Source organism: Salmo salar, chromosome 09, assembly GCF_965601325.2.
Source record: "Salmo salar chromosome 09, fSalSal1, whole genome shotgun sequence".
In the NCBI taxonomy this organism is placed as follows: Eukaryota; Metazoa; Chordata; class Actinopteri; order Salmoniformes; family Salmonidae; genus Salmo; species Salmo salar.
In genome coordinates, this window is record NC_138299.1 from 126,070,364 (window position 1) to 126,096,320 (window position 25,957).

Below are 25,957 nucleotides of genomic sequence, written 5' to 3' on the forward strand. Positions count from 1 at the left end.
AAGCAGTTGCCATACCAAGTGCTGATGCACTTGGTGCACTGATGCACTTTTTGAGGAGCTGAGGGACCATGCCAAATCTTTTCGGCCTTCTGAGGGGGAAGAGGCATTGTCGTGCCTGTGTTGGTGTATATGGACCATGATAGATTCTTAGTGATGTGGACACAGAGGAACTTGAAGCTCTCAAACCCGCTCCACTACATCCCAGTCCATATGAATGGGGGCGTGCTCGGCCCTCCATTTCCTGTAGGCCACGATCAGCTCCTTTGTCATACTGACTTTGAGGGGGAGGCCAATAATGATCCTTTTACTGCAGTGGGCTAAATCAGGGTCACAGAGTGTTTATTGGTAGTCTTAAACAAATCTACTTTGAAACAAATGTATACACCTCACAAACATGGTTATGGGCTTAAAAAAGAAGACCCCTGTACCATGTCAGATATGCTGTAAAGTTGAAATGTATTCCATTTGGAGTTTGCATCCCAGTATTACACTTTATAAACATCACCGAAGACTTAGAGAATTATAACAATGTATGATACAAAGGTATGTGACAACTGGCATTACAGTAATAAGTATACAAAATTAAGTTGCTGGGGTCTTCTTGATGGGGGTGTTTCACACTGCTTTACTAAAATTGCATTGGAAAACACCATTTATATGCCATTTACGCAGTGAGTGAGTCCACACATTTTTGTATGTGATCTCAGTGTGAATCGAACCCACAACTCTGGTGAACTGAGTCACATAAGACATAATCATGCCACCCTCCTTCAGGCCATGGATGAGGCATGCAATGACATCAATCCAGACCTATGTCAGGCTTGGATTCGCCATGCTAAAAGGTTTTTCCCCAGGTGCATGAACAATGAGGACATTTACAGGGCATTTTTTGGGGGGTTGGGGGCCCCCTGGAGGTCGGGGGCCACGGGGCACATGCCCTGGTTGTCCGTGCCCTGGGTGCCCATTTGGCCCTGGACATGTACTGCAATGTAGATGAGAACCAATGGTCAAATGCTCAAGACAGGCTTGATGCAAACTAGTACCTTCCGATTGTTATGTTTTTTAATTCATTTAACTAGTTTAATTTTATTACAGTACACCTATGTTGTAATTATATCGGTATATTTATATTTTGGATCAATGGTTGTGTGGTGAGACATGTCTACAAACAAAATGAATGCACAATATAAAGTTTAGAATAAGACTTGCTGCATTACAAGTGTCACCAGTTTGGAGTTTTGTACTAAGTGTTTTGAAATGTCACATACTTGTTAAATAGCAACAAAACGAATGAAAAAAACTGTACTAAATGATCTTGGCCCCAGTTAAATCAAAAGCCCGGCTTATTCTTCTGTTCAGGTGTTGTCTGAGTTAAGATTGCCCTGTTTGCTTTGTGTGTGTGTGTGTGTGTGTGTGTGTGTGTGTGTGTGTGTGTGGTGTGTGTGTGTGTGTGTGTGTGTGTGTGTGTGTGTGTTCATGTGTGTGTTCTGCACACTTATAATAGTCTCCAGACAACGCTACACTCTTAGAAAAAAGGGTTCCAAAAGAGTGCAACAATTTCAAAGATTTTCCTTAGTTACAGTTCATATAAGGAAATCAGTCAATTGAAATAAATTCATCAAGCCCTAATCAATGGATTTCACATGACTGGGAATACAAATATGCATCTGTTGGTCACAAATACCTTTGAAAAAAATTGACCTCACAATGGGCCTCAGGATCTCATCATGGTACAATTGTGCATTCAAATTGCCATTGATAAAATGTCATTGAGGCCGGTTGGATGTACTGCCAAACTCTCTAAAACAACGTTGGAGGCGGCTTATGGTAGAGAAAATAACATTCAATTATCTGGCAACAGCTCTGGTGAACATTCCTGCAGTCAGCATGCAAATTGCAAGCACCCTCAAAACTTGAGACATCCGTGGCATGTTTAGTGACAAAACTGCAGATTTTAGAGTGTCCTTTTATTGTCCCCAGCACAAGGTGCACATGTGTAATTATAATGCTGTTTAATCAGCTTCTTGATATGCCACACCTGTCAGGTGGATGGATTATCTTGGCAAAGGAGAAATGCTCACTAACAGTGATGTGAACAAATTTGTGCACAAAATGTGTGCGTATGGAACATTTCTGGGATATTTTATTTCAGCCCATGAAACATGGGACCAACACTTTACATGTTGCATTTATATTTTTGTTCAGTGTAATTAGAAGAAGTGTTCAGTCCTGTTAAAATGGATGGCCAAACCACATTTTGTAGAGAGTGCAATACCCCTTTTATATGGGTAGGCACCAGGGGTGCTATTCAACCCAATGACCAAGCAGAACATGACCTAGTACTCTAAAACTTCTGGGAAGATATGAGCGGTAGTACAGGGTTGTATTCATTAGGGCACACCATAGCAAAACGTTTTGCAACATAAAACAAAAATGTGCATATAAGGGAAATACCTAGTCAGTTGTACAACTGAATGCATTCAACTGAAATGTGTCTTCCACATTTAACCCAACCCCTCTGAATCAGAGAGGTGCATAGGGCTGCCTTAATCGATATCCACATATTCGGCACCCAGGGAACAGTGGGTTAACTGCCTTGCTCAGGGGCAGAACGGCAGCTTTTTACCTTGTCAGCTCTGGGATTTAATCCAGCAACCTTTCGGTTACTGGCCCAACACTCCTACCCGCCAGGCTTACGGGTAGTCCCTTCTTATTTCAGTTTGTTTTCTTCTGTTTGGTGCCTAATGAATATGACCCCGGGTCTATAAGGTCCTTTAGGGGCAAACACTTGAACCAGCTACATGTGATCTTCACTTCAACTGGATAACTACCGCATATGGCATGCAACCAAATACAGTCATAATATTAATCGCTCCGATCTCTCCTCCGATCTCTGCACGCATCCCTCCTGTGCTGAGAGAGTTTTTGATATGGCTATAAGCCTCCCTCAGTGAGCAAGACATAGGAGTTGATCGTGGACTATAGGAAAAGGTGGGCCGAACAGGCCCCCATTATCATCGCTGGAGCTGAAGTGGAGCGGGTCATGAGTTTCAAATTCCTTGGTGTCCACATCACCAACAAACTATCATGGTACAAACACACAAAAACAGTTGTGAAGAGGGCACGACAACACCTTTTCCCCCTCAGGAAACTGAACCCATTTGGCATGGGTCCCCAGATCCTTAAAAAGCTCTACAACTGCACCATCGATAGCATCCAGACCGGTTGCATCACCGCCTGGTATGGCAACTGCTCGGCATCTGACCGTAAGGCGTTACAGAGGGTTATTGCCCAGTACATCACTGGGGCCAAGCTTCCTGACATCCAGAACCTATAGTGCCTTGCAAAAGTATGCAACCCCGTTTTTCCTATTTTGTTGCATTACAATCTGTAATTTACTTGGATTTCATGTAATGGACATACACAAAATAGGTGAAGTGAAATGAAAAAAATAACTTGTTTAAAAAAATTCTAACAAGTAAAAACGGTGTGCACATATGTTTTTAACCAGGCAAGTCAGTTAAGAATACATTCTTATTTACAATAACAACCTAGGAACAGTGGGTTAACTGCCTTGTTTAGGGGCAGAACGACAGATTTCTACCTTGTCTGCTCGGGGATTTGATCTAGCAACTTTCAGTTGCTGGCCCAACGCTGTAACCACTAGGCTACCTGCCACCCTTGAAAGGATTCACCCCGTTTGCTATGAAGCCCCTAAATAAGAGCTGGTGCACCCAATTACCTTCAGAAGTCACATAATTAGTTAAATAAAGTCCACCTGTGTGCAATCTAAGTGTCACATGATCTCAGTATATATATACACACCTGTTCTGAAAGGCCCCAGAGTCTGCAACACTACTAAGCAAGGGGCACCACCAAGCAAGCGGCACCATGAAGACCAAGGAGCTCTCCAAACAGGTCAAAGTTGTGGCGAAGTACAGATCAGGGTTGGGTTCTAAAAAATATTTGAAACTTTGAACATCCCACAGAGCACCATTAAATCCGTTATTAAAAAATTGAAAGAAAATCGCACCACAACAAACCTGCCAAGAGAGGGCCGCCCACCAAAACTCACGGACCAGGCAAGGAGGGCATTAATCAGAGATGCAACAAAGAGACCAAAGATAACCCTGAGCTGCAAAGCTTCACAGCGGAGATTGGAGTATCCGTCCATAGGACCACTTTAAGCCGTACACTCCACAGAGCTGGGCTTTACGGTAGAGGGGCCAGAAAAAAAGCCATTGCTTAAATAAAAAAAGTTTGGTGTTTGCCAAAAGGCATGTGGAAGATTCCCCAAACATATGGAAGGTATTCTGGTCAGATGAGACAAAAATTGAGCTTTTTGGCCATCAAGGAAAAAGCTATGTCTGGCGCAAACCCAACACCTATCATCACCCCGAGAACACCATCCCCACAGTGAAGCATGGTGGTGGCAGCATCATGCTGTGGGGATGTTTGTCATCGGCAGGGACTGGGAAACTGGTCAGAATTGAAGGAATGATGGATGGCGCTAAATACGGGGAAATTCTTGAGGGAAACCTGTTTCAGTCTTCCAGAGATTTGAGACTGGGACGGAGGTTCATCTTCCAGCAGGACAATGACCCTAAGCATACTGCTAAAGCAACACTCAACTGGTTTAAGGGGAAACATTTAAATGTTTTGCAATGGCCTGGTCAAAGCCCAGACCTCAATCCAATTGAGAATCTGTGGTATGATTTAAAGATTGCTGTACACCAGCGGAACCCATCCAACTTGAAGGAGCTGGAGCAGTTTTGCCTTGAAGAATGGGCAAAAATTCCAGTGGCTAGATGTGCCAAGCTTATAGAGACATTCCCCATGAGATTTACAACTGGAATTGCTGCAAAAGGTGGCTCTACAAAGTATTGACTTTTGAGGCAGAATAGTTATGCACGCTCAAGTTTTCTGTTTTTTTGTCTTATTTCTTGTCTGTTTCACAAGAAAAAATATTTAGTATCTTCAAAGTGGTATGCATGTTGTGTAAATCAAATGATACAAACCCCCAAAAAATCAATTTTAATTCCAGGTTGTAAGGCAACATAATAGTCAAGGGGGTGAATACTTTCGCAAGCCACTGTATATACTAGGCGGTGCAAGAGGAAGGCCCACAAAATTGTCAAAGACTCCAGTCACCCAAGTCATAGACTGTTCTCTCTGCTACTGCACGGCAAACGGTACGGGAGCGCCAAGTCTAGGACCAAAAGGCTCCTTAACAGCTTCTACCCCCAAGCCATAAGACTGCTGAACAATTAATCAAATGTCCACCCGGACAGTTTACATTGACACCCCCCCTTTCTTTTTACACTGCTGCTCCTCGCTGTTTATTATCTATACATAGTCACTTTACAAATGACCTCGACTAACATTGACTCGGTACCGGTGCCCCCTGTACATAGCCTCGTTATTGTTATGTTATTTTCTTGTGTTACTTTTTTATTTTCAATTTTTTTTAACTTTAGTTTATTTAGTAAATATATTCTTAACTCTATTTGTTGAACTGCATTGTTGGTTAAGGGCTTGTAGGTAAGCATTTCACGGTAAGGTCTACACCTGTTGTATTCGGCGCATTAAATTGGATTTGATTTGATTGGACAATGCATGCATCCCTCCCGTGCTGAGAGGGTTTTTGATATGGCTATAAGCCTATGGGTCCATAAAGACTGGATGCTTGTTTATCTAATGAGTTCATGCATGTAGCTGGGAAAACAGCTGCTGGGCTCGGCTCCCCAGGAACCTGTATTTTCCTTATCAGCAGCGCAGAGGGCTTCCTGTATGCCACATTACCAGTAACCAGCCCCACTGTACATTAGACAGAGAGGGCCCTCCTTCATCACCAACACCAGAGGAGCGCACCCAGTTCCCCCTGGCCCTAATGTGTTTTAAATTGCCCAAAATCATTAAGGGGATGTTTTGGGTGGCGGCAGACTGATCGGGCCTGCCTCGGGAAATGGCAAAATTCTCAGGGACGAGAAAAAAGCCTCTATTTAGGAGCTCCGAGCTGGCTAGCTTGGCCTATATCAGTCCCAGTTAATGACCGTGGCTGGCAGAAGGAGGACAAGGAGGAGGCTCAGACCTGGGCCAATCACTCTGTCTGTCCACAGCAGACTCCACACTGGCTTTTGTTGTGAGGGGAATGGGGCTACCGCACATAGGCCAGCATCACCCTCCTTCCCCAACACATTTATCTTCCACCAGGAAACTGGAGCACGGAGGATAATGGGGGAGTTGGAGAACGGAAAGGGAAGGGGAGGTAGACTAAACACAGTACCTATTTACAGTAGGTTCATCCAAACTCAAGTATGTTAGGTAATCATCTTAAAGATCACACTATGAGATGCATACCATTTGAATTTGTGTTACATTTTTTAAATCATATTTCCTTTCATTTATTAGAAGCATAAATAGCACTTATTTCTGTGGCACTAAATAATTGGCACTGATTTCATTTGAAGATGCAGTAGCTTTGTTTCTGATGCCAGTGTTACTGATTAACTGATTAACAATGACTTCTCATAAGGGTTTCTGAATCTAATGTGGTAAGAGAGATACAAAAAAGCTTGTAAAGTGTGTACCAATTACTTTAATAGCATGTCCTATACGTTATGCCTTTCACATTTAGAGCATAACTGCTATTTAATGAGGAATTAGTGACAGTTACAATTGCAAAATGGCACATTACTCAAGTGAAAGCAATTGTTGACATTATAAGCTGCCTAGCTAGCATATTTGGTTCCATGGAAGTTGTGGGAACGTATGTTTTTGGTTTGCCATTGGATCTGGGAATGAAGCCATACAGTACCTTTGGTAAAACTTAATGTTTTTTACACGTTCTGAGAACAGAAGTGAACATTTCACCTGTTCTGGGAACTTAAATTTTTAGGTTGAAGGGAGGTTCTGACAAAGTTTTACTATGGTTCCCTGAACATTTTACTGGGAGGTTTTAATAAATTATAGGTTAGATGAAGGAAATTAAATACCTATCTGAGAACACACTGATTGCTTAGTTTGTGTTAACTGTTTTTAATGACAAGCACAGATAGGTCACAAAAAAATGTATTTGATTAAGCATTAATCATGCCAACATATTTCTTTTTTATGCTGTTACGGCATCAATGAGATTCAAATCTATGATCTTCTGTTCTGTAGCCATGAAAACAGTCCACTGCGCCACCAGGATGGAGCTAGCATGCCATGTCTTTAATTTTAGTCTATTCAAAAAGACCCCATTTCAAAGGAAACAAGCACTCACCACGTACCAAGCACTTTGACATGTACCAACAATCGAGTGTGATCATTCTACAGTAGTCCCTGCAGCTTACCCTCAAACCAGTGTGATTAGAACACTTATTTACAACGTCCAGTTTTGACTGATGCAACAGTCAGTGTTTCAGCTGGCCACACTGTTTTTTTTCACAGAAACATTTTACACAAATGTAACCGATGTGAAATGGCTAGTTAGTTAGCGGTGGTGCGCGCTAATAGCGTTTCAATCGGTGACGTCACTCGCTCTGAGACCTGAAGTGGTTGTTCCCCTTGCGTTGCAAGGGCCGCGGCTTTTGTGGCGCGATGGGTAACGATGCTTCGTGGGTGTCAGTCGTTGATGTGTGCAAGGGTCCCTGGTTCGAGCCCAGGTTGGGGCGAAGAGAGGGACGGAACCTACACTGTTACATTGATGCTGTTGACCCGGATCATTGGTTAGTACTCTGCGGAAAAGGAGGAGGTCAAAAGGGGGGTGAGTGTAACCAATGTGAAATGGCTAGTTAGTTAGCGGTGGTGCGCGCTAATAGCGTTTCAATCGGTGACGTCACTCGCTCTGAGACCTGAAGTGGTTGTTCCCCTTGCATTGCAAGGGCCACGGCTTTCGTGGCGTGATGGGTAACAATGCTTTGTGGGTGTCAGTTGTTGATGTGTGCAAGGGTCCCTGGTTTGAGCCCAGGTGGTGGCGAAGAGAGGGATGGAACCTACACTGTTACACAAACACAGTCCTTAAAAAGTTATGTCCTGAATGTGACCAGTTTATTTTTGGACATTCACAGAAGTCGTGACAGCATAACACAATCATCCAAACCAGAAAATGTAGGATACATTAGTCCTAGCGCTAACTGAGGAAAGATTGACATAACACAAGCGGTCAGAAACTACAATATGAATTAGCTAATAGAAATTCCTATTTACAATTCATCACATCACGGGTGAGTTCACCATTGATCATTTCGAAGAGAGAAGTTTGTCTGGCTCAGTAAAGTCTCAAACATACATTTTTAAACAAATCATAGGTATCCATTACAATCTATGCAATAATCAGAATGCATTATTTTTCGCCAGAACTTAAAAACATGTAAATAGAACTGTAAATACATTATGCTCCATACATATGCTACAGTAGAAACACTATACAGAAAAGAAGGCACTTACTTTGATAGAAAAGCACACATGTCCAAAGTTATTGTTTGTAAGGAAAACAACAATGAAGGCAATGTGAGTGCCAGCCAGAAAATGTGCCGCACATGGAAAAAGTTTGTGCAAGACTACGCAAATGTACGCAAATGTCTGCGGAAACACTCAGGAATGGCTTAGGCTCTCCTCAAAGAGAGAAGTTTGTCCGGTTCAGTAAAGCCTCAAACATAAATTGTTTGCAACAGTGAAATGGAGTTAATGAAGAGGCGGAACACACCTCAATTCCAACTGTTGTTAGAAAATAAAACTTGAAATTGACAAATTGAAACATAGCCTATAGATAATTTGCATTCAGCCCAGGTTAACTGTCCTGTTGCGTAACAATCACATTTTGGAACAGTGAGTGCATTCTGACATCACGTGCATAACACAACTCACAAATATCTCTAACAACCGTTAGAGATATTTGGAACTCGTGTGTGAAAAAGTTAAGATCAGGTGTGGCCAATTAGTAGGAGCAGCCAACACACCTGAATATACTTAACAAGACAGAGGATAGAGTTTTGTTGACACTGAGAACAGAATGTATACGTTTTTAAATAACATTCTTATTATTGTTTTTTTTATTATTTCACCTTTATTTAGCCAGGTAAGCTAGTTGAGAACAAGTTCTCATTTACAACTGTGACCTGGCCAAGATAAAGCAAAGCAGTGCGACAGAAACAACAACACAGAGTTACACATGGAATAAACAAGCGTACAGTCAATAACACAATAGAAAAAAAAGAAAGTCTATATACAGTGTGCGCAAATGGCATGAGGTGGTAAGGCAATAAATAGGCCATAGTAGCAAAGTAATTACAATTTAGCAGATTAACACTGGAGTGATAGATGAGCAGATGATGATGATCAGATGATGGTGTGTAAGTAGTGATATTGGTGTGCAAAAGAGCAGCAAAGTGAATAAAAACAATATGGGGATGCGGTAGGTACATTGGTTGGGCTATTTACAGATGGACTATGTATAGCTGCAGCGATCGGTTAGCTGCTCAGATAGCTGATGTTTAAAGTTAGTGAGGGAAATGTAAGTCTCCAGCTTCAGCGATTTTTGCAGTTTGTTCCAGTCACTGGCAGCAGAGAACTGGAAGGAAAGGCGGCCAAATCAGGTGATGGCTTTGGGGATGACCAGTGAGATATACCTGCTGGAGCGTGTGCTACGGGTGGGTGTTGTTATCGTGACCAGTGAAGCTTTGGCCGCCTTTCCTTCCAGTTCTCTGCTGCCAGTGACTGGAACAAATTGCAAAAATCAGGCGGAGCTTTACCTAGCATAGACTTATGGACGACCTGGAGCCAGTGGGTCTGGCGACGAATATGTAGTGAGGGCCAGCCGACTAGAGCATACAGGTCGCAGTGGTGGGTGGTATAAGGCGCTTTGGTAACAAAACGGATGGCACTGTGATAGACTACATCCAATTTGCTGAGTAGAGTATCTTAAGCTATTTTGTAGATGACATCGCCGAAGTCGAGGATCGGTAGGATAGTCAGTTGTACTAGGGTAATTTTGGAGGCGTGAGTGAAGGATGCTTTGTTGCGAAATAGAAAGCCGATTCTAGATTTGATTGTGGATTGGAGATGTTTGATATGAGTCTGGAAGGAGAGTTTACAGTCTAGCCAGACACCTAGGTATTTGTAGTTGTCCACGTGTTCTAGGTCAGAACTGTCCAGAGTAGTGATGCTAGTCGGGCGGGCGGGTGCGGGCAGTGAACGGTTCAAAAGCATGCACTTGGTTTTGCTAGCGTTTAAGAGCAGTCGGAGGCCACGGAAGGAGTGTTGTATGGCATTGAAGCTCGTTTGGAGGTTAGTTAACACAGTGTCCAAAGAAGGGCCAGAAGTATACAGAATGGTGTCGTCTGCATAGAGGTTGATCAGGGAATCACCCGCAGCAAGAGTGACATCGTTGATATATACAGAGAAAAGAGTCAGTCCAAGAATTGAACCCTGTGGTACCCCCATAGAGACTGCCAGAGGTCCGGACAACAGGCCCTCCGATTTTACACACTGAACTCTGTCTACGAAGAAGTTGGTGGAGCAGGCGAGGCAGTCATTTGAGAAACCAAGGCTTTTGAGTCTGCCGATAAGAATACAGTGATTGACAGAGTCAGCTGCACAGTACTGTCTTTTATCGATGGTGGATATGATATCGTTTAGTACCTTGAGCGTGGCTGAGGTGCACCCGTGACCATCTCGGAAACCGGATTGCACAGCGGAGAAGGTACGGTGGGATTTGAAATGGTCAGTGATCTGTTTATTAACTTGGCTTTCAAAGACTTTAGAAAGGCAGGGCAGGATAGATATAGATCTGTAACAGTTTGGGTCTAGAGTGTCACCCACTTTGAAGAGGGGGATGACCGCGGCAGCTTTCCAATCTTTAGGGATCTTGGACGAAATGAAAGAGAGGTTGAACAGACTGGTAATAGGGGTTGCAACAATGGCGGAAGATAATTTTAGAAAGAGAGGGTCCAGATTGTCTAGCCCAGCTGATTTGTACGGGTCCAGGTTTTGCAGCTCTTTCAGAACATCTGCGATCTAGATTTGGGCGAAGGAGAAGCTGGGGAGGCTCAGGCAAGTAGCTGCAAGGGGTGCGGAGCTGTTGGCCGGGGTTAGGGTAGCCAGGAGGAAAGCATGGCCAGCCGTAGAGAAATGCTTTTTGAAATGTTTGATTATCATGGATTTATCGGTGGTGACCGTGTCGCCTAGCCTCAGTGCAGTGGGCAGCTGGGAGGAGGTGCTCTTGTTCTCCATGGACTTTACAGTGTCCCAAAACCTTTTGGAGTTAGAGCTACAGGATACAAATTTCTGTTTGAAAAAGCTAGCCTTTGCTTTCCTGACTGACTGCGTGTATTGGTTCCTGACTTCCCTGAACAGTTGCATATCGCGGGGACTATTCGATGCTATTGCGGTCTGCCACAGGATGTTTTTGTGCTGGTCAAGGGCAGTCAGGTCTGGAGTGAACCAAGGGCTATATCTGTTCTTAGTTCTACATTTTTTGAAAGGGGCATGCTTATTAAAGATGATGAGGAAATTACTTTTAAAGAACAACCAGGCATCCTCGACTGACGGGATGAGGTCAATATCCTTCCAGGATACCCGGGCCAGGTCGATTAGAATGGTCTGCTCGCAGAAGTGTTTTAGGGAGCGTTTGACAGTGATGAGGGGTGGTCGTTTGACCGCAGACCCATTACGGACACAGGCAATGAGGCAGTGATCGCTGAGATCCTGGTTGAAGACAGCAGAGGTGTATTTAGAGGGCAGGTTGGTCAGGATGATATCTATGAGGGTGCCCGTGTTTACAGATTTATGGTTGTACCTGGTGGTTTCCTTGATAATTTGTGTGAGATTGAGGGCGTCTAGCTTAGATTGTAGGACTGCTGGTGTGTTAAGCATATCGCAGTTTAGGTCACCTAACAGAACAAACTCTGAAGATAGATGGGGGGCAATCAATTCACATATGGTGTCCAGGGCACAGCTGGGAGCTGAGGGGGGTCTATAAGAGGCGGCAACAGTGAGAGACTTATGTCTGGAGAGATTCGTTTTTAAAATTAGAAGCTCGAACTGTTTGGGCATAGACCTGGAAAGTATGACATAACTCTGGAGGCTATCTCTGCAGTAGATTGCAACTCCTCCCCCTCTGGCAGTTCTATCTTGACGGAAAATGTTGTAGTTGGGTATGGAAATCTCAGAATATTTGGTGGCCTTCCTAAGCCAGGATTCAGACACGGCAAGGACATCAGGGTTGGCGGAGTGTGCTACAGCAGTGAGTAAAACAAACTTAGGTAGGAGGCTTCTGATGTTAACATGCATGAAACCAAGGCTTTTTCGAATACAGAAGTCAACAAATGAGAGTGCCTGGGGACACGAAGGGCCTGGGTTAGCCTCCACATCACCCGAGGAACAGAGGAGGAGTAGGATGAGGGTACGGCTAAAGGCTAGCAAAACTGGTTGTCTAGTGCGTTGGGGACAGAGAATAAAAGGAGCAGATTTCTGGGCGTGGTAGAATAGATTCAGGGCATAATGTGCAGACAGGTGTATGGTGGGGTGTGGGTACAGTAGAGGTAAGCCCAGGCACTGAGTGATGATAAGAGAGGTTTAATCTCTGGACACGCTGGTTATACTGGTTGAGGTCACCGTATGTGTGTGAGGTGGGACAAAGGAGGTATCTAAGTCATGTACAGTGGGACTAGGGGCTCCGCAGTAAACTAAAACAATGATAATTATCCTGAACAACAGTATACAAGGCATATTGACATTTGAGAGAGACATAAAGCGAGGCATAAAGCACTCACAGGTGTTGATTGGGAGAGCTAGATAAGTCAACAATGGGTAAGACAACAACAGCTAATCAGCTAAGACAACAACAACAGGTAAAATTGCGATGAATGGGCAGAGAGGGTCGGTTAACTACACACAGGGCCTGAGTTCGGGGCTAGGGCCGACAGATAAACAAAGGTAAACAAAGTGGAGTACCGTGATAAATGAACAGTCTAGCAGGCATCAGCTATGTAGCCAAGTGATCATAGGGTCCAGTGTACAGCAATAGATGGAACAGGGAAGCCGCGGGGTAGTCGTTGCTACGCTAGCACGTGGGAGACACAGCGTTTAAAGTTCTTTGAGCATTACTAATGTTTTCTTTTTCTTTTTTCTTAATGTTCTGAAAACATGACTAAATAGAATCATGAGAAAACCTGCAGAAAACATTATGCTGAAGTACTGAAATTCTCACAGAAGAACGTTGTTTCTTAACGTTCTCGGAATAATTTGAGAACATTACTTTAAATAGAACCATGAGGAAACCTGTAAGAAACGTGATGCTGAAGTAGTGAAATTCCCACCTAAGAAACATATGGTTCTCAGAACATTATGCCCTAGCTGGGTATCCTGCACCATTCCCGGAACCTTGTGGGATGTCCTGAGAACCATATGTTTCTTAGAGCCTGGTGAAAGCATGGTTGTCCTATAATTATTTGTCCTATAATTATTTTGTATACAACCTTCCCACAAGGTTCTGGGAAATGTGCAGGATACCCAGCTAGTGAATAATGTTCTGAGAACCATATGTTTCTTAGGTGGGAAATTCAGTACTTCTGCCTAACCTTTCTTTATGGGAATGGTGCAGGATAGTTGCTTGGCTTTGGAACATTCTCAGCACATTTAAGGAACTTCACAAAAAAAATTAATGGTATTTCATTACTTTATCAGAACGTTTCTTAAAAGTTCAAACATTATGACATTTAATTTCAATTCTAGTACTTCAGCATAACGTTTCCTACAGGTTTCCTCATGGTTCTCTTTAAAGTCATGTACTCACATAGTTCCGAGAACGTTTAAAACGACTTTCTTCTGTGGGAATTTCAGTACTTCAGCAAAATGTTTCCTACAGGTTTCCTCGTGGTTCTATTTAAAGTAATGTTCTCAAATTGTTCCGAGAACAATATAATTGGTGTTCTCAGAACGTTAATAAAACCTCCCAGGAAAACTTTTAGGAAACCATAGTAAAACTTTGTCAGTGTAACGCCCTGGCCATAGAGAGGGGTTTTTGTTCTTTATTTTGGTTAGGCCAGGGTGTTACATTGGGTGGGCGTTCTATGTTCATTTTTCTATATTTTTGTATTTCTTTGTTTTGGGCCGTGTGTGGCTCCCAATCAGGCACAGCTGTAGTTCGTTGTTGCTGATTGGGAGTCACACATAAGGAGCCTGTTTTTCCTTTGGGTTTTGTGGGGGATTGTTTCTGTTTAGAGTTTTTCCTGACAGGACTGTTTGGCTGTCGTTTTTTTATTTTTGTAAAGTGTTCTCTTACGTTTATTAAAATTCAAAGATGAACACTATCTCCGCTGCACCTTGGTCTACTTCCACAGACAGCCGTTACAGAATCCCCCACCAACAACGGACCAAGCAGCGGAGGAAGGAGAAGCACCAGGAGAGGGGAAATATGGACTCATGGACTTTGGAGGAGATGGAGAGGTGCGTTCAGGATTCCTGGAGATGGGAGGAATTGCTCGACGGAGGTGGACCATGGGCTCAGGCTGGGGAGTATCACCACCCACAGTGGGAGATCGAGGCGGCGATAGCTGAGAGGCGCTGGTACGAAGCGAGGGAGCGCAACAGGCACGAGAGGCAGCCCCCCCCCCCAAAAAATGGGGGGGGGGGCACACGGGGAGTGTGGCGGAGCCAGGAAGGAATTCTGGGCCAACTCCCCGTGCTTACGGCAGGCAGCGCAGTACTGGTCAGGCACCGTGTTATGCGGTAGAGCGCACGGTGCCCCCAGTGCGCGTTGACAGCCCGGAGCGCTACATTCCAGCATCGAGCCAGGACAGATTGTGCCAGCTCAGCGCGTCTGGTCTCCAGTGCGCCTTTTTGGTCCAGGTTATCCTGCACCGGCTCTGCGCACTGTGTCTCCAGGGCGCTGGGAGGGTCCAGTTCGCCCAATGCCTGCACTCTGCCCGTGCTGAGCCAAAGTGGGCATTCAGTCTGGAGTGTGGGTAAAGAGCCTATGTACCAGAACTCCAGTGCTCCACCACAGCCCGGTTTATCCTGTGCCTCCTCCTCGGACCAGGCCTCCAGTGGGTCTTCCCATCCTGGTCAGTCCTGTGCCTCCTCCACGGACCAGGCCTCCAGTGGGTCTCCCCATCCTGGTCAAGCCTGTGCCTCCTCGACGGACCAGGCCTCCAGTGGGTCTCCCCATCCTGGTCAAGCCTGTGCCTCCACCCCGGACCAGGCCTCCAGTGGGTCTCCCCATCCTGGTCAGTCCGGAGCCGCCAGAGCCGCCCGCCAGTCTGGAGCCGCCAGAGCCGCCCGCCAGTCCGGAGCCGCCAGAGCCGTCCGCCAGTCCGGAGCCGCCCGCCTGTCCGGAGCCGCCAGAGCCGCCCATCTGTCCGGAGCCGCCAGAGCCGCCCGCCTGTCCGGAGCCGCCAGAGCCGCCCGCCTGTCCGGAGCCGCCAGAGCCGCCCGCCTGTCCGGAGCCGCCAGAACCGCCCGCCTGTCCAGAGCCGCCCGCCAGCCCGGTGAGTCCTGTGCCTGCGCCCAGGGCCAGGCCTCCTTCATGTCTCCCCAGACTGGTGAGTCCAGTGCCTGCGCCCAGAGCCAGGCCTCCTTCATGTCTCCCCAGCCTGGTGAATCCTGGGCCAGAGCCGCCAGAGCCGCCCGCCAGTCCGGAGCCGCCAGAGCCGCCCGCCAGTCCGGAGCCGCCAGAGCCGCCCGCCTGTCCGGAGCCGCCAGAGCCGCCCGCCTGTCCGGAGCCGCCAGAGTCGCCGCCAGTCGCCGCCAGAGTCGCCGCCAGAGTCGCCCGCCAGCCAGTCGCCCGCCAGCCGGGCGCAGCCAGAGTCGCCCGCCAGCCGGGCGTAGTCAGGGTCGCCCACCAGTCCTCCAGCGCGGCCAGGGGCGCCACCTAAGTGGGCAACGCCGAGGGTGGAGCGGAGGCCACGTCCCGCACCTGAGCCGCCGCCGTAAGAAGGCCCACCCGGACCCTCCCCTTCAGAGTCAGGTTTTGCGGCCGGAGTCCGCACCTTTGGGGGGGGTACTGTAACGCCCTGGCCATAGAGAGGGGTTTTTGTTCTTTATTTTGGTTAGGCCAGGGTGTTACATTGGGTGGGCGTTCTATGTTCATTTTTCTATGTTTTTGTATTTCTTTGTTTTGGGCCGTGTGTGGCTCCCAATCAGGCACAGCTGTAGTTCGTTGTTGCTGATTGGGAGTCACACATAAGGAGCCTGTTTTTCCTTTGGGTTTTGTAGGGGATTGTTTCTGTTTAGAGTTTTTCCTGACAGGACTGTTTGGCTGTCGTTTTTGTTTATTTTTGTAAAGTGTTCTCTTACGTTTATTAAAATTCAAAGATGAACACTAACTCCGCTGCACCTTGGTCTACTTCCACAGACAGCCGTTACAGTCAGACCACAATTCGGGGCATTTCTTGATGTGGTCATTCCTATTCTCGACAAAGATGATTTGTTTACATAGCAGGTTACGATAATTTACATGGCAAGTTAGGTGAATTAGTGTGGCAGGTTAAGAGAATGAGGTTAAAGTTAGGAAAATAGTTAGGGTTAGGCTTAGCTACAATGCTACAGTTGTCAACAACTTTTGTCCCGATATGAAAAAAATGGCTATGTACCAATGGCGGGCATCATTGGATGTAACTTGATATCAAGGAGTGGTCTGTAATTAAGCCCTTCTCGTTTTACTGGTCAGGAAACGTATGGCTTCGTTCCCAGAACCAATGGGACACCAAAAACGTACGTTCCCACAACTTCCAAGGAACCAAAGGTGCTAGCTGGGACACTGTGGGGGAATTCAGTGGGAACAGCCAGAGAGATTGGAGATTATGATATTAAGGGGATGTTTATTTGATTGTCCGTCTTTCTGTCCGTTGGGCTCGATTGCTTGTTTACGTTTCGAATTGGGACTTTGACTTCTAGCGTCTACTGATCACAGCCATTGTCCAGTGATTTTTTTTATGGCTTATTAATAGCTAGCTATGTAGGGAAAGGGGCATATCGTGAGGATGCCAGTGCAGTAGGCTTGCAGTATGGGCTTGCAGTATGGGCTTGCAGTATGTCGCAGACAAGATAGACAGAAAAAGTAGGAATACCCATGCCAAAAAAGTATGAATAATACACATTCTGTGAGTCATTTTCATACTTTTGTAGATATAATTTATTACAGCAGTGACATACTTTGGGATGAACATGTTCCTTCAATTGCTCTAAATCTGTTGCTTGAACCTGTCAGTATTAACTTCTCCCTGCATATCTTTTAGCCCGAGATCAGTTTATCTTCTCTCTCTCTCTCTCTCTCTCTCTCTCTCTCTCTCTCTCTCTAGTCTATAAGGTCGTGAATACCTGCATACAGTAGCTATTAAATCGGTGTTATGGCTCTATATGTGTTTTTAATCATCAAATAACTTCAATCAATCAATCAATCTGCTGCATTATAGTCATTGATTGATTAATGTGTCAGTCTCCAGTAGAGAGTGCATGTGGATGTTATCAACACAGTACAGAGTACCTTCCTTACCAAAATGACTGTTGAAATGTACCGTAGGTGCAAATCTAACGAGTTGTTGTTACTTAATGTGAATAGAAGGTGGGTTTACATTGGATCTGGAAGAACAATGTAAGGCAACTCAACCAATTGGCACGGCTCTCCCCTCGGACTTGGGAAATTGTGTTCATTACATTATTTCCTAGATCGTGTCTATGTTGGTTTTTCTTCCCATTTTAGGTCCTGACTCCTAGTTCGCCGGACGAAACCTGACTCTCTTACAGGTTTGGAGAAAGAAACACTTGGGCCGGGTCTCCTACACACAACAACACAAAGCCTAAGAAGACTACAAAGACTCTCCTCGCTCCTTTGTGGGCAGAGATTTCACAAGCACAGGTTACTTTTACAAGAGCTCTTTCATAGTGGGAGGGAGGAGCTGAGTTCAGGTAACAACCTGCATTCACAGGCCAAGCTACATACTCTCACTCTCACTCTCACTCACTCTCTCTCACACACACACACACACACACACACACACACACACACACACACACACACACACACACACACACACACACACACACACACACACCACACACACACACACACACACACACACACACACACACACACACACACACACGGTGCATGGGTAAAATCACCGGGGAAGCCAATCCAGAAAAAAAAGCCATATTACAACCTATGTGTTGTCATAATTGAGTTGGTTACTCTATAACCTGTTAGTTCATATGCCTTGACACAGTGATATATAGGCCTAAGGCCGAGACAATAAGAAGACACAGTGGCAGAATAAATTCAACCACACATTTGTTTGATTACAAAACTGGAGAGCAACATCTGTCTGTTGAATTCCACAAAACATATAGCATGTAACAAACAGTTACATGACCTACAGCATGGTCAATCAAGTTAATGTTTCAGAGATTTTTGGACTACTAAACAACTATTGATTTAAAACCACGGAGAGTTAGCGCAAGTTGCAAAGGAAACAGGAGCTGCCTCCACTATTCCAGCACCATTTCAACTTCTCTGTCATATAGTACACACTTTTAGTTTTTGTTATCCTAGGCTACCTGGCTAAAATAGTTGCTTGCTAGCCTAACTTCCTTCCTTTCATACACCAGGCCAGCTAGTTAAAATTAGCCTACTACATCTAGCTACATGTTGAACTTCCATCCTCTCAGGCCAGGGGCTCAATGTATGAATTTAAGGTTGGAGCAGAATCGCCGTTATAATAAATGTACTTAATTCTTCAGTGTGGAGAATCAAGTAAAACCACAAGTCCAAATCCCTATCTCTATCCATGGCTAATTTAGGAAAGGGACGATTGTAGCTAGCTATCTAGCCACCGGAGGACAACAACGCAACGAAATGCAAATCCAACAACAACAAAAAACCTGTCAATCATGACATTTAGCTTGTGATGTGATTGGTCTGAAGCCAAATCCAAACTGACTTCCCTTGACACTTTTCTTTTGGTGCGCCCGGACCATTTACAGCTGAGCTCACTCAGTTTAGGTCAACACTGATTGGCTATTCTTTTTTTTAAATCATCAAGGGAGGCCAAATGCTCGCTGGCTTCCCTTGTATTCAATGCTACAGGCGGCAACAATGCCATACTCTTTATGACCAGACAGCATCAGATACGCTACACATACTGTCAGAGACAGAGGGGCACTGTTTCACCCGCTCGGATGCTTTCTCCGGTGAGATACATTCAGCCTCTTGCGAATTGAAGAAAATGTATGAAACACAGAGAGACGAAGGATACATGATTTAGTAAAAAGGATTCTTGGTAAAAAAAAAATTGGGGGGGAATGGCTTCCCTTGGCATCCATGAATACATGCCACTGCACACACACCACACACAAACTCTTGCTCTCTCCCTCTTTCTCCACCCCTTCTCTCTCTCTCTCTACCTCCTGCCCTCTCTCCCCCTTTTTTTCTGAATTCAGGGGTGAACTGACAGACTACAATTCATCTTGTAGTATTGGCCAGGAAAAGTGTTTTTACGATAAGAAAGGATAAAAGTTGAATCCATCAAACCTCCTCTCCCACCTCGGCCTCAACACTGGCTCAAGAAGTTCTCCACAGATTGTTGTTTTGGAGTGAAGTGCATTTTTTAAAGTCTTTTAAGTGGGCCTAGGTCCAACGCAACAAATTCACCACCACCCACACCAATAACACTCTAATGGTTAGAAGAAAACTTTTCCACACACCATATTTACAGGTAGCCATAGAGCCTTAGGGGTGGGGATAACTCTGAGCAGATATTTGAATGGATCAATGATTTTTAACATGTAATTTTGCCTCAGGGACTCCATAAAACATATTGGTAACACTTTACTTGACACCCAGTGTCATAACACATTATGACATGGTCATAACATGTCATAATATGATCATAACACTGTCATGACCCATATATTTACACCTGTTGTGACATATATTGCGTTATTTTATGGCTGGTTATGACACCTACATCAGAGTGCCAAACTCCACATTTATTGAATTTAGGTTTTTGCCCTGCCAAGAAGTCTCCTTTCGTTTAAAAAAGTTTGTTTCTTAAATCCTTTGTTGTTGTTGTAATGAATTCTTTACAGTCCTGTTTTTTTAGATCATATTTTAAATAACTTGTAGAATATACACTTTATGGCACTGTCAAGAAGCATCATGACCATCATAATCATGAAATCATATAAGCCAGATAGGCCTATCATGTACATGCCCTTATGTCAGTCATCAATCAAAAAGAGGGTGTCTTGTCCTGCTCCTGAAATCTGCTCCTGCATTCATCCCAGTCATCAGCAACTGAGCATTGGGGTAGGTGCATGACTGACATTAATGTGTGTGCAATTACAATGAGAATTTAATATGGTCAGTTTAAAAATGTTATATAACATAAACATACTGTTGACATGTAGACTATGGTGTCACGGAATGTTTTGCCTTGTGTGGTAGGTTTGTAGGTGTCGCTTATGTAGGTGTCATAACGTGCCATAAAATAACACAATATATGTCACAGCAGGTCTAAATATGTGTGATGACAGTGTTATGACCATATTATAACAGGTTATGACAAGTTGTGTCAGCTGTCAAGTACAGTGTTACCAACATGGTACATTACTTAGCTTGTTTCCTGATTAATGAATAAACAACATCAGATGAGTAAGATGAGCTATCTGAGATGAAGGGAACTCGTTTCTTTTCCCTGAGGAAACCCACTCGTTAACTGGAACTCCTTTTGTTTACATTATTGACAAATAGTTTGGAGAAAAACAGAACTGTCCCCACAACAACTTTGTCATGCACAGGGAAGTAGATATGAAATCAAATCATTGTTTCAGCTTAGGGCCAAACCCATTCTCATGAAGAAAAAAAATCATCAGGAGTTTTAAGAGTGGCATTGCATTGAAAGGCCCAGAAAGCAGTTTCACCCTTTGACTTTATGAGGTTAGCTTATAGAGTGGAACTTGAGATAGACCAAGTGACTATCGATTGTCCCCCTGGGCTGCCCATTCACTTTATGCATAAAAAGTGTGTTGACTGTTTAGCATGTCAAAAAACTTTCCTTAGTGATATTGACCCTGAACTAATAACAGTGGCGCAAAAAGAAGTGGACCTTCTCTATTATGGCAAATTAGATGTGATCAACTATGCTAAAATGGCCATCCAAATATCTGGAGGTTACGTAACCAGTACAGGCAATTCATTATTGCTCTGAACTCGTGCGTGTGTGTGTGTGCGTGCGTGTGTCAAGATGGTAAACAAGGATTGTCAGGACAAGCCGACACATGCATGATTGCGTGTCCATGAGCTCTCAAGCTCATGGAATAGGCTGGTTGAGATGTAGGAAAGCAAAGAAAGGAAACTTAGGTATACATCATGAAAGGAAACCCAGTCATGGCAAGAATTAACATTTTTCACCAATGGCAGAATATCACGTAATGGTTAAGATAGTATTGTGATAGCTTCCTGTTGATGTTTTAGCTAAACAGGGAAACAGGGATATTTACAATATCTAAACAACTTCTCTCTTTGGCCTAGAGTTGTCCTAAACAACCTAGAGTGAATTAATGAACTCCTCTTTAACAAGATTGTTCCTCAACAGCTGTGCATAGTGCTGACACAAGCGTAGTCTTCTATAGTGCAGAGGACAGGCATGAGATTGATTCTTAACCTAAATGCAAGATATTTGAAAAATTCTAAATTATTCCCATGGGGGGAGGGGTATCATGTCTGTGATCAAGAAAATGTATGTGAACATTTGAAGGAGTGAGAGTTTATACAATTATGTTAGCGATGGTCAAGTGTCAACAGTTTGTTGCTCAATATTGCCAGTAAATTGCTCAATATTGTCTATCTTTATTTGCACAATTAGTCAGGCACTCTGTTAATATGAATGAATTATTGCTTGGCACATGATGTCAATGTAAACCTAAGCAGCTTGCACCTATGCATATAATCCACTTAGTTGGACACTTCCAGAGATTATGTCATGGTTAAATAGGCCTACTTTTCTCAATACGCCTAATGTTCTCTACTGTTCTCCAGTGGAATATCAGTGATGCTAACTGCAATTAGTCCAGCTTGCTCAGTTGTATACATGATAACTAAAGAGCCTAAAGTTTGACCTATTTTCATTGTAATCTGTTTATTACATATCCACTGAGGTTCTTTGTGCATCTGCCAAGATAGTAGCTCATATGAGCCACGAGTGACATCCCTTGGCTTGTTCACGGGAAACAGGTGGACCTTCCTACCGGGCAGTCAAAATCTCGGATCCATTCGCTAGCACGCAAGCACGGATACGCATTATCAAAAGCAGGAAACGAATTATGTTGCATGAAGCCTCAAGACAATGTGTCTTTGCCTCAATACCGACAAATACGGTAAAGTCATTAAGGGGATAGGCAAGTTGCATTTTATAATCACGTCGGAATGCTCAGACGAACAACCCTATGCCGGCGCATGGACCCAAGTTCCCACTTCACTTGACGCACCAGTATGAGTAAATGTTTTCACCACTTCACTGGTCTAATGCATAGAACAGCTACTCCCAAATATCACCATACCTTCGTAATGTGTCGAGTGAGGGATGGAGAATAATTACTGATTACATAATCTAACCATATGATCTAAACTGCTATAACCAGATATTAGTAATAACCACAATTACTATTCTCTTGGACTAGTTTCCATTGTTTGGATTCATTCAAAGTTAGTAGAGTAGGCCTATAAATCGAAATAACTTCTCAGCACACTCACCTGAAGCTGCTAGTCCGGAAAAGAGGACGAGGATATAAAACCGTTTTACGCACATTAGAAAAGGTGTCCGGAGTCGACCCAATTGACCAGACCCTTGTGGAGTCCCCAACAACCCCGCGAATAACATCTGAAGGGACTGGACACTTCGATTCTATAAACTCGGTGAACACTTCTGGACCTGTAGTTTAGACTGTCTGTCTGTAAACCCCAATCATACACGCACTGACTTGCAGTCTCAGCCGATATGGGACACGTCTCAACTCGCCACTGCCTTCATCGTTTCGAAGCCCGCCCACCGGTGACCTTTTCCAGGCAGAGTCATAACATTTACTCCATTCTTATCAAGTTGAGGTTGACAAATATTCTTGTCCATCCTGTTAAGACACTACCTTTTTCGGATTCCACCCACTAGGCACACACTAGTTGAATTAACCTTAACGTTGTTTGAACCAAAGTGGAATTGAAGTCTGCACCCTGTGGGCATTTTTACTGTCATTCCATTCCAAGACTGCATTTCTGGTGCTATTCATGGTTTTGTTCACTGTTAAATTAATCCTATAGCACTTCTCCTCATCACTCCTCTCATCAATGATTAGGTTACTTGTTAATGCATTGAGACCAGACCATAGTAAAAAAGTTACAGTGCATTTGGAAAGTATTCAGACCTCTTGACCATTTCCACATTTTGTTACATTACAGCCTAATTCTAAAATGTATTTGATAGTTTTCCCCCCTCATCAATCTAGACACAATACCCCATAATGACAACGCAAAAACTGGTTTTAATTTTTTTTTGCATATGTATTAAAAATCTGAAACTGAAATATCACATTTACATACAGTTGAAGTCAGAAGTTTACATACACTTAGGTTGGAGTCATTAAAACAAATTTTTCAACCACTCCACTAATTTCTTGTTAACAAACTATAGTTTTGGCAAGTCAGTTAGGACATCTACTTTATGCATGACACAAGTAATTTTTCCAACAATCGTTTACAGACAGATTATTTCACTTATAATTCACTGTATCACAATTCCAGTGGGTCAGACGTTTACATACACTAAGTTGACTGTGCCTTTAAACAGCTTGGAAAATTCCAGATGATGATGTCATGGCTTTAGAAGCTTCTGATAGGCTAATTGACATCATTTGGGTCAATTGAAGGTGTACCTGTGGATGTATTTCAAGGCCTACCTTCAAACTCAGTGCCTCTTTGCTTGACATCATGGGAAAATCAAAAGAAATCAGCCAAGACCTCAGAAAAAAATTGTAGACCTCCACAAGTCTGGTTCATCCTTGGGAGCAATTTCCAAATGCCTGAAGATACCACATTCATCTGTACAAACAATAGTACGCAAGTATAAACACCATGTGACCACGCAGCTGTCATACCGCTCAGGAATGAGACGCCTTCTGTCTCCTAGAGATGAAGTACTTTGGTGCAAAAAGTGCAAATCAATCCCAGAACAACAGCAAAGGACCTTGTGAAGATGCTGGAGGAAACAGGTACAAAAGTATCTATATCCACAGTAAAACAAGTCCTATAATCGACATAACCTGAAAGGCCGCTCAGCAAAGAAGAAGCCACTGCTCAAAAACCGCCATAAAAAAGCCAGACAACGGTTTGCAACTGTACATGGGGACAAAGATCGTACTTTTTGGAGAAATGTCCTCTGGTCTGATGAAACAAAAATAGAACTGTTTGGCCATAATGACCATCGTTATGTTTTAAAAAATAAATAAATCACCTTTATTTAACCAGGTAGGCTAGTTTAGGCTATTTACAACTAGGTAGGCTATTTACAACTGCGACCTGGCCAAGATAAAGCAAAGTAGTGCGACACAAACAACAACACAGAGTTACACATGGAATAAACAAACATACAGTCAATAACACAATAGAAAAAGTCTATATACAGTGTGTGCAAATGAGGTAGGATAAGGGAGGTAAGGCAATAAATAGGCCATAGTGGCAAAATAATTACAATATAGCAATTAAACACTGGAGTGATAGATGTGCAGAAGATGAGTGTGCAAGTAGAGATGCTGGGGTGCAAAGGAGCAAAATAAATAAAATAAATAACAGCATGGGGATGAGGTAGTTGGATGGACTATTTACAGAGGGGCTATGTACATGTGCAGTGATCTGTGAGCTGCTCTGACAGCTGGTGATTAAAGTTCGTGAGGGAGATATGAGTCTCCAGCTTCAGTGATTTTTGCAGTTCGTTCCAGTCATTGGCAGCAGAGAACTGGAAGGAAAGGCGGCCAAATGAGGAATTGGTTTTGGGGGCGACCAGTGAAATATACCTGCTGGAGTGTGTGCTACGGGTGTGTGCTGCTATGGTGACCAGTGAGCTGAGATAAAGCGGGGCTTAACCTAGAAAATACTTATAGATGACCTGGAGCCAGTGGGTTTGGCGACAAATATGAAGCGAGGGCCAGCCAACGAGAGCATACGGGTTGCAGTGGTGGGTAGTATATGGGGCTTTGGTGACAAAACGGATGGCACTGTGATAGACTGCATCCAATTTGCTGAGTAGAGTGTTGGAGGCTATTTTGTAAATTACATCACCGAAGTCAAGGATTGGTAGGATAGTCAGTTTTATGAGGGTATGTTTGGCAGCATGAGTGAAGGATGCTTTGTTGCGAAATAGAAAGCCGATTCAAGATTTGATTTTGGATTGGAGATGCTTAATGTGAGTCTGGAAGGAGAGTTTACAGTCTAACCAGACACCTAGGTATTTGTAGTTGTCCACATATTCTAAGTCAGAACTGTCCAGAGTAGTGATGCTCGATGGGTGGGCAGGTGTGGGCAGCGATCGGTTGAAGAGCATGCATTTAGTTTTACTTGCATTTAAGAGCAGTTGGAAGCCACGGAAGGAGAGTTGTATGGTATTGAAGCTCGTTTGGAGGTTAGTTAACACAGTGTCCAAAGAAGGGCCAGAAGTATACAGAATGGTGTCGTCTGCATAGAGGTGTATCAGAGAATCACCAGCAGCAAGAGCGACATCATTGATGTATGCAGAGAAAAGAGTCGGCCCGAGGATTGAACCCTGTGGCACCCCCATAGAGACTGCCAGAGGTCCTGACAACAGGCCCTCCGATTTGACACACTGAACTCTGTCTGAGAAGTAGTTGGTGAACCAGGCAAGGCAGTCATTTGAGAAATCAAGGCTGTTGAGTCTGCCGATAAGAAAGTGGGGATTGACAGAGTCGAAAG

At 44.0% G+C, this 25,957-nt stretch overlaps 1 protein-coding gene across 1 annotated transcript in view; it reads right to left on the reverse strand.

Moving 5' to 3' along the window:
* Window positions 1-22,989, reverse strand: part of LOC106612638 (myelin protein zero-like protein 2) — a 28,792-nt gene extending 5,803 nt beyond the window's left edge. Inside the window, exon 1 of the mRNA XM_014213992.3 lies at window positions 22,736-22,989. Within this exon, the coding sequence (XP_014069467.1) occupies window positions 22,736-22,862 (127 nt within the window). The 5' untranslated portion in view covers window positions 22,863-22,989. The remainder of the gene's footprint in view (window positions 1-22,735) is intronic.
* Window positions 22,990-25,957: the final 2,968 nt, after the last annotated feature.